Source organism: Etheostoma spectabile, unplaced genomic scaffold (genome assembly GCF_008692095.1).
Source record: "Etheostoma spectabile isolate EspeVRDwgs_2016 unplaced genomic scaffold, UIUC_Espe_1.0 scaffold00010083, whole genome shotgun sequence".
Classification (NCBI taxonomy): domain Eukaryota; kingdom Metazoa; phylum Chordata; class Actinopteri; order Perciformes; family Percidae; genus Etheostoma; species Etheostoma spectabile.
The window spans coordinates 17,849-26,229 of record NW_022603789.1 but is presented as its reverse complement, the minus strand read 5'-3'; the positions used below and the strand labels follow the sequence as shown (position 1 = coordinate 26,229).

Sequence of the window (8,381 nt, the reverse complement as noted above, 5' to 3'; positions counted from 1 at the left end):
ACCAACGACAGCAGCACCAACAACAGCCGCAACTGCAACAGCAGCCCCTACAACAGCTGCACCAACAACTGCCGCACAGACAAAAGCCACACCTACAACAGCCGCGCCTACCACAGCAGCACCAACAACAGCCGCACCAACAACAGGAACCCTTACTACAGCAGCACCAACAACAGCAGCCCCTACTACAGTTGCACCAACAACTGCCGTACCTACAACTGCCACACCTACAACAGCAGCCCCTACTACTGCCGCACCAACAACAGACGCACCTACAACCGCCACACCTACAACAGCCGCACCTACAACTGGCACACCAACAACAGCTGCACCTACAACAGCTTCACCTTCCACAGCAGCACCAACGACAGCAGCACCAACAACAGCCGCAACTGCAACAGCAGCCCCTACAACAGCTGCACCTACCACAGCAGCGCCAATGACAGCCCCACCAACTACTGCCTTGCCAACAACATTAGCACCTACAACAGCTGCAGCTACATCACTAGCACCTACACCTGCAACACCTACAACATTGCAGCTACAACTGCCGCACCAACACAGTAGCACCTACTACAGCTGCACCAATTACAGCTGCACCGACAACAGCCGCATCTACAACTGCCGCACCAACAACCGCAGTACCTACGACAGCTTCAGCTACAACCCAGCACCTACATCTGCTGCTCCAACACGGCAGCATCAACAACAGCAGCACCAAGACAGCAGCCCTTGAACCAGTTTATAGCCTCTCAGCAGACCTTTCTTCTGTACCTTTTTCAGATGCCCCTTTCTGACTCCACCAGCACTGAATTCAAACTCTTCACCAATCAGTCATAAATACTGTGAGTGCATTTTTAATTCATACACTTGTCACTTATTGAAGTGTCCTTGAGTGTTTTCAATGAGGATTTCATAGAATGTTTTTCCTAAAACACAAATCTGTAGCATGAAAATTAATTTCAGTCAAATTAGTGTGTACTTGAAAGCCATTTAACGTCCCCAAAATTTTTTCTGCGCGTGTAATGCGATTTACCAAAAACATTTTGGAAGAAAATTTAAACGATGCAAAGTCAAAAGTTCAGGTAAAACATTTTTTCAACATTTTACTTCACATGCAACGTTTTTGCTCTTGAAATTAGTATGATCTAATCTTAATAGTGTCTGTGTAATCGCACATGACACAAGGCAATAAAAACGGTGAAATAGCTTATTACTCATGCCCATTTGTTTTTTTGATACAGGGCCATACCTTCACGAGCAACTGGAACTGAAGCAACAATTGAGGTTGTGTTCGATAGTACCACTCCTATTGCAGATCTCCCAGAGAATAATGTTGTTGCTGAAGTCTTAGTAACAGCTGTGAGTAATCCCAACAATACCTTCGATGTGAGCATAGATCCGGGATCAGTCAAAGTAGCAGGTAAGTAAACATAAAAGATGCTTTTAAGTGTGCATAGCCAACTATGATCGTTCTCATAAGTTTGTTAAACTGGCACCAAAGTCAGTTTGGACCAAACAAGGAAAAAGTAATCCTTTTTCTTTGGGTACTAATAATTTCTTCAAATATGTATATATTTCACAGAAGGTCCAGTTCCAACAGCAGCCCCTACTACTGAAGCACCAAAAACTGCAACACCTACAACAGTAGCTCCTACTACTGCCGCAGCAACAACTGTCGCACCTACAACCGCCGCACCTACAACATCAGCCCCTACTACTGCAGCATCAACAACTGCAACACCTACAACAGCAGCACCAACGACAGCAACACAAACAACTGCCGCACAAACATCTGCTGCACCAACACTGCCGCACAACCAACAGCCGCACCTACAACATCGGCACCTACAACAGAGCCGAACCTACAACAGCTGCACCTACCCAGCAGCACCTACAACATCGGCACCTACAACAGCCGCAACTACAACAGCAGCACCTACCACAGCAACACCAACGACAAAGCGGCACCTACCACAGTTGCCACCTACCCAGCTCAGCCAACAACAGCAGCACCTACAACTGCCGCACCAACAACTGCTGCACAACAACTGCCGCACAGACAAAAGCCACACCTACACCAGCCGCGCCTACCACAGCAGCACAACAACAACCGCACAACAACAGGAACCCTTACTACAGCAGCACCAACAACAGCAGCCCCTACTACAGTTGCACCAACAACTGCCGTACCTACAACTGCCACACCTACAACAGCAGCCCCTACTACTGCCGCACCAACAACAGACGCACCTACAACCGCCACACCTACAACAGCCGCACCTACAACTGGCACACCAACACAGCTGCACCTACAACAGCTGCACCTTCCACAGCAGCACCAACGACAGCAGCATCACAACAGCCGCAACTGCAACAGCAGCCCCTACAACAGCTGCACCTACCACAGCAGCGCCAATGACAGCCCCACCACTACTACTTGCCTTGCCAACAACATTAGCACCTACAACAGCTGCAGCTACATCACCAGCACCTACACCTGCAACACCTACAACATTAGCAGCTACAACTGCCGCACCATCACAGTAGCACCTACTACAGCTGCACCAATTACAGCTGCAACGACAACAGCCGCATCTACAACTGCCCGCACCAACAACCGCAGTACCTACGACAGCTTCAGCTACAACACCAGCACCTACATCTGCTGCTCCAACAACGGCAGCATCAACAACATCAGCACAAACAGCAGCAGCCCTTGAACCAGTTTATAAGCCTCTCAGCAGACCTTTCTTCTGTACCTTTTTCAGATGCCCTTTCTGACTCCACCAGCACTGAATTCAAAACTCTTCAACAATCAGTCATAAAAACTGTGAGTGCATTTTTAATTCATACACTTGTCACTTATTGAAGTGTCCTTGAGTGTTTTCAATGAGGATTTCATAGAATGTTTTCCTAAACACAAATCTGTTGCATGAAATTAATTTCAGTCAAATTAGTGTGTACTTGAAAGCCATTTACCGTCCCCAAATATTGTTTTCTTGCAGTGTAATGCGATATACCAAAACATTTTGGAAGAAAATTTAAACGATGCAAAGTCAAAAAGTTCAGGTAAAAACATTTTTTCAACATTTTACTTCACATGCAACGTTTGATCTTGAAATTATTATGATCTAATCTTAATAGTGGTCCTGTGTAAATCGCACATGACACAAGGCAATAAAAAACGGTGAAAAGCTTATTAACTCATGCCCCATTTGGTTTTTTTGATACGGGCCATACCTTCACGAGCAACTGGAACTGAAGCACAATTGAGGTTGTGTTCGATAGTACCACTCCTATTGCAGATCTCCCAGAGAATAATGTTGTTGCTGAAGTCTTAGTAACAGCTGTGAGTAATCCCAACATACCTCGATGTGAGCATAGATCCGGGATCAGTCAAAGTAGCAGGTAAGTAAACATAAAAGATGCTTTTAAGTGTGCATAGCCCAACTATGATCGTTCTCATAAGTTTGTTAAACTGGCACCAAAGTCAGTTTGGACCAACAAGAAAAAGTAATCCTTTTTCTTTGGGTACTAATAATTTCTTCAAATATGTATATATTTCACAGAAGGTCCAGTTCCAACAGCAGCCCCTACTACTGAAGCACCAAAAACTGCAACACCACACAGTAGCTCCTACTACTGCCGCAGCAACAACTGTCGCACCTACAACCGCCGCACCTACAACATCATTCCCTACTACTGCAGCATCAACAACTGCAACACCTACAACAGCAGTACCAACGACAGCAACACCAACAACTGCCGCACAAACATCTGCTGCACCAACAACTGCCGCACAAACAACAGCCGCACCTACAACATCGGCACCTACAACAGCCGAACCTACAACAGCTGCACCTACCACAGCAGCACCTACAACATCGGCACCTACAACAGCCGCACCTACAACAGCAGCACCTACCACAGCAACACCAACGACAACAGCGGCACCTACCACAGTTGCACCTACCACAGCAGCACCAACAACAGCAGCACCTACAACTGCCGCACCAACAACTGCTGCACCAACAACTGCCGCACAGACAAAAGCCACACCTACAACAGCCGCGCCTACCACAGCAGCACCAACAACAACCGCACCAACAACAGGAACCCTTACTACAGCAGCACCAACAACAGCAGCCCCTACTACAGTTGCACCAACAACTGCCGTACCTACAACTGCCACACCTACAACAGCAGCCCCTACTACTGCCGCACCCAAACAGACGCACACAACACCCGCCACACCCACAACAGCCGCACCTACAACTGGCACACCAACAACAGCTGCACCTACAACAGCTGCACCTTCCACAGCAGCACCAACGACAGCAGCACCAACAACAGCCGCAACTGCAACAGCAGCCCCTACAACAGCTGCACCTACCACAGCAGCGCCAATGACAGCCCCACCAACTACTGCCTTGCCAACAACATTAGCACCTACAACAGCTGCAGCTACATCACCAGAACCTACACCTGCAACACCTACAACATTAGCAGCTACAACTGCCGCACCATCAACAGTAGCACCTACTACAGCTGCACCAATTACAGCTGCACCGACAACAGCCGCATCTACAACTGCCGCACCAACAACCGCAGTACCTACGACAGCTTCAGCTACAACACCAGCACCTACATCTGCTGCTCCAACAACGGCAGCATCAACAACATCAGCACCAACGACAGCAGCCCTTGAACCAGTTTATAGCCTCTCAGCAGACCTTTCTTCTGTACCTTTTTCAGATGCCCTTTCTGACTCCACCAGCACTGAATTCAAAACTCTTCAACAATCAGTCATAAAAACTGTGAGTGCATTTTTAATTCATACACTTGTCACTTATTGAAGTGTCCTTGAGTGTTTTCAATGAGGATTTCATAGAATGTTTTTCCTAAAACACAAATCTGTTGCATGAAAATTAATTTCAGTCAAATTAGTGTGTACTTGAAAGCCATTTAACGTCCCCAAATATTGTTTTCTTGCAGTGTAATGCGATATACCAAAAACATTTTGGAAGAAAATTTAAACGATGCAAAGTCAAAAAGTTCAGGTAAAAACATTTTTTCAACATTTTACTTCACATGCAACGTTTTGATCTTGAAATTAGTATGATCTAATCTTAATAGTGTCCTGTGTAAATCGCACATGACACAAGGCAATAAAAAACGGTGAAATAGCTTATTAACTCATGCCCCATTTGGTTTTTTGATACAGGGCCATACCTTCACGAGCAACTGGAACTGAAGCAACAATTGAGGTTGTGTTCGATAGTACCACTCCTATTGCAGATCTCCCAGAGAATAATGTTGTTGCTGAAGTCTTAGTAACAGCTGTGAGTAATCCCAACAATACCTTCGATGTGAGCATAGATCCGGGATCAGTCAAAGTAGCAGGTAAGTAAACATAAAAGATGCTTTTAAGTGTGCAAAGCCAACTATGATCGTTCTCATAAGTTTGTTAAACTGGCACCAAAGTCAGTTTGGATCAAACAAGGAAAAATTAATCCTTTTTCTTTGGGTACTAATAATTTCTTCAAATATGTATATATTTCACAGAAGGTCCAGTTCCAACTGCAGCACCTACAACTACTGTATCCACTACTGCTGTATCTACAACGGCTGAACTTTCAACTGCCGTATCCACTACTACTGTGTCTACAACAGCTGTACCTTCAACTACTGTATCCACTACTGTTGCATCTACAACTGCAGCACTCACAATAGCTAGAGTGTCCTTCAGATCTGTTCAAAGCACATTTACAGACGACTTGCTGAATCCATCATCCACAGCTTTTAAAAATCGAGATGCATTGATAACAGGACAGGTAAGTTTCACTCTTAGAATGAAATATCCTTGTACACTTATGAATTACTTTATCAGAGAGCTCAAGTACTAACCAAAAAACTGAACAATCCCTTGACAGTCATGTAATGAAAAAAACATCACAAACAGGGACGTTAAGGGGAACATGTTAAGAAGATGCAATTACACAATTACTCACCAGCTCACTGTACAACTTATCTCATACGTACACACACTTCAATGTTCAAAGTAAAAAGTCTTTAAATACAACTCATTTTGTTTCCGCAGCTTGAACGGGTCTTCAAAACAACATTCCCCTCCTTCAGTGCCTTGAAAGTGGTGTCATTCAAGTAATTTAATTTATTTTCAGGTAATATAATTTAGGAATAGTGGACTTAATCAGATTTTTCAAACTATATTATGGGTTTCTCTTTCTGCAGGAGTGGATCAGTCATCAACACCATGGACCTTAGCTTTGTGGGTACACTTGCTCCTAATAACACTCAGATTACAAGCGCTTTGCTCAAAGTAGCTTCAAGCGTCAGCGGCTTCGACATTGAAGGCAGCTCCATCAGCGTGAATGGCATCTGTAAGCAATATTGAGTACTACTTCATCAACATTTTTTAAGAAAGGTACACAACTGTTTGATAAACTTATGTTCTGTTTCCTTCTCCTCATTTACAGCTTCGGGTGGAGTAAGCCACAAAATCAGTCTTGTCACTGCATCCTGCCTGGTACTGTGTTCATGGCTACTGTAAAGGAAGAATACATTTGTGCTGATTTCATTTTAATTTAAAGTCATGACAGTCATGACTGGTGTGACAAGGGAACCTAAGACAGCTTCAAATAAATTTACTATGAATTGTAACTTTGCAAAACACGTAGAGAGGTTAAACAATTGTGCAATAATAAATATAGTACAATGGGAGGGTATGTATGTGTCTATGTAGTTTATATTTAACCTTCATGTAGCCTACATGTATGTGTGTAGATATGTATGCCATTGTATATGTGTACATGTATGTTTATGTGTATGTTGTATATGTTTATGTGTATTTACGCGCTACATAAGCCTTTATGAAGTTGAACAGGTGTTCCTATAAGGTCAAAAAAATGTACCACATTTTAGCTTTGTCTGTAAACATTTATTTGTGCTATTTTAAAGGCCCTTCTAGAAACAGGCATTAGAACTAAGCAGTAGCTATAAATACTAAGATACATCACATTGAAGAAGTGTATTAACTTAAATTACTTAAATGGATACAATAATGACAGGCAATAGGAATGTTTGTCAAACTGAACACGTTTCTGTGTGGGGAGGTCCAAGATGCTGGACTGGAAAGAATAACACAGACAATTTTAAGCACCTGGTCCATTGAATCATCACTAGATTATTAAGGCAAACCATTTAAAATTAAACCCTGTGATGTCAAAAAGAGTGCTATGGCAATATTTAACTTAGTGACAGTTAATAATGCTGTCCTGTTTAGTTACTGCAAAGTATTACTAGTATTATCATCATGGTATACATGAGTATATATATAAAATAATGCACTGTCAATGTTCTTATTTATAAAGTGTATTTATCTAATCATGCATGGATGTATTCTGTGAGATTTCTTGTAGTTTGTTCAATTTCTAATATACAATGATCAGAATACAAAGAAGAAAATAAATTGTCTTGAGTGGTGTTTTCCAATTTATTTAAAGAGAAAGTTGACAAAGAAGCCAGGTTTGCTCAGTTGGTGGAGCAGGCGCACATGTGTAGGGCTTTCCTCCTAGGCGCGGCATCCACGGGTTGGCTCCAACCTGCGGCCCTTGATAGATAATGATTAAAATGCTTGAAGATAGTTTATGAGCTAAGTCTTAGCAAGACACACATTTTTAGTTAGAATACAAAGACTTTGGGTTAGTAGCCTATTATGGCGTAGCCTACCACTAGACTGGGTAAACCCCACCAACTCGGCCGGTGATTTGATTTAGCCCTGCAGCTTGGTCTGGAAATCTGCACATTTAATTCTCCTGCTTCAGTTCACAATGTCGCGGGAATCAATCACAAAGTAGCTTATCTACCTGGGGCACTACTGGCGGGTTTAACACGATGACAAAAGAGAAGCAACCAAGCAGCTTCTTGTCTACTTTCAACATAACGGCCACCTAACGCCAACCAAAGTGCATCAACCCGTTGATGTTGCTGTTGCTTCTGTGTCACCCGGATCATTGGTCTGATTGGTTGAAGGACTATCAAATTGCGTACAGAGTCATTTGATCTATGCCCGATGGTCACACCTCTTGTGCAGAGAAAGTACAGAGCAGACTGCCCAGAACAACGCTCAATCTCAAATCTATGGAGCTTGGCTTGGTCTGGTGGTCTTCTTTAGTCCTTACAATCTTGACTGTTATTTTTTAACAGTGACTAATGATGTACACATGCTTGAGCACAAAAAGTGTTTAAGATAGAGGCTTGATTGTGCTACACTTCAACTTTGATGTAATGTTCAGGACATAAACAACACATTTTTCCACAGTTTAAGGCTGATGATTCAAGGGTTAAAGCAGTGGGGC

The 8,381-nt window shown here is 43.3% G+C and overlaps 1 protein-coding gene across 1 annotated transcript; it reads left to right on the top strand.

The window, feature by feature from the left end:
• The first annotated feature begins 3,455 nt into the window (after positions 1-3,455).
• LOC116679274 (putative uncharacterized protein DDB_G0282133) lies at positions 3,456-6,753 on the top strand. Its single transcript, XM_032508953.1, has 7 exons — positions 3,456-3,471; positions 3,573-4,820; positions 4,999-5,063; positions 5,228-5,406; positions 5,569-5,837; positions 6,104-6,404; positions 6,501-6,753. Exons 1-2 carry the CDS (start codon positions 3,456-3,458, stop codon positions 4,709-4,711), a joined length of 1,155 nt encoding a protein of 384 aa, XP_032364844.1. The 3' UTR covers positions 4,712-4,820; positions 4,999-5,063; positions 5,228-5,406; positions 5,569-5,837; positions 6,104-6,404; positions 6,501-6,753.
• The last annotated feature ends 1,628 nt before the right edge of the window (positions 6,754-8,381 follow it).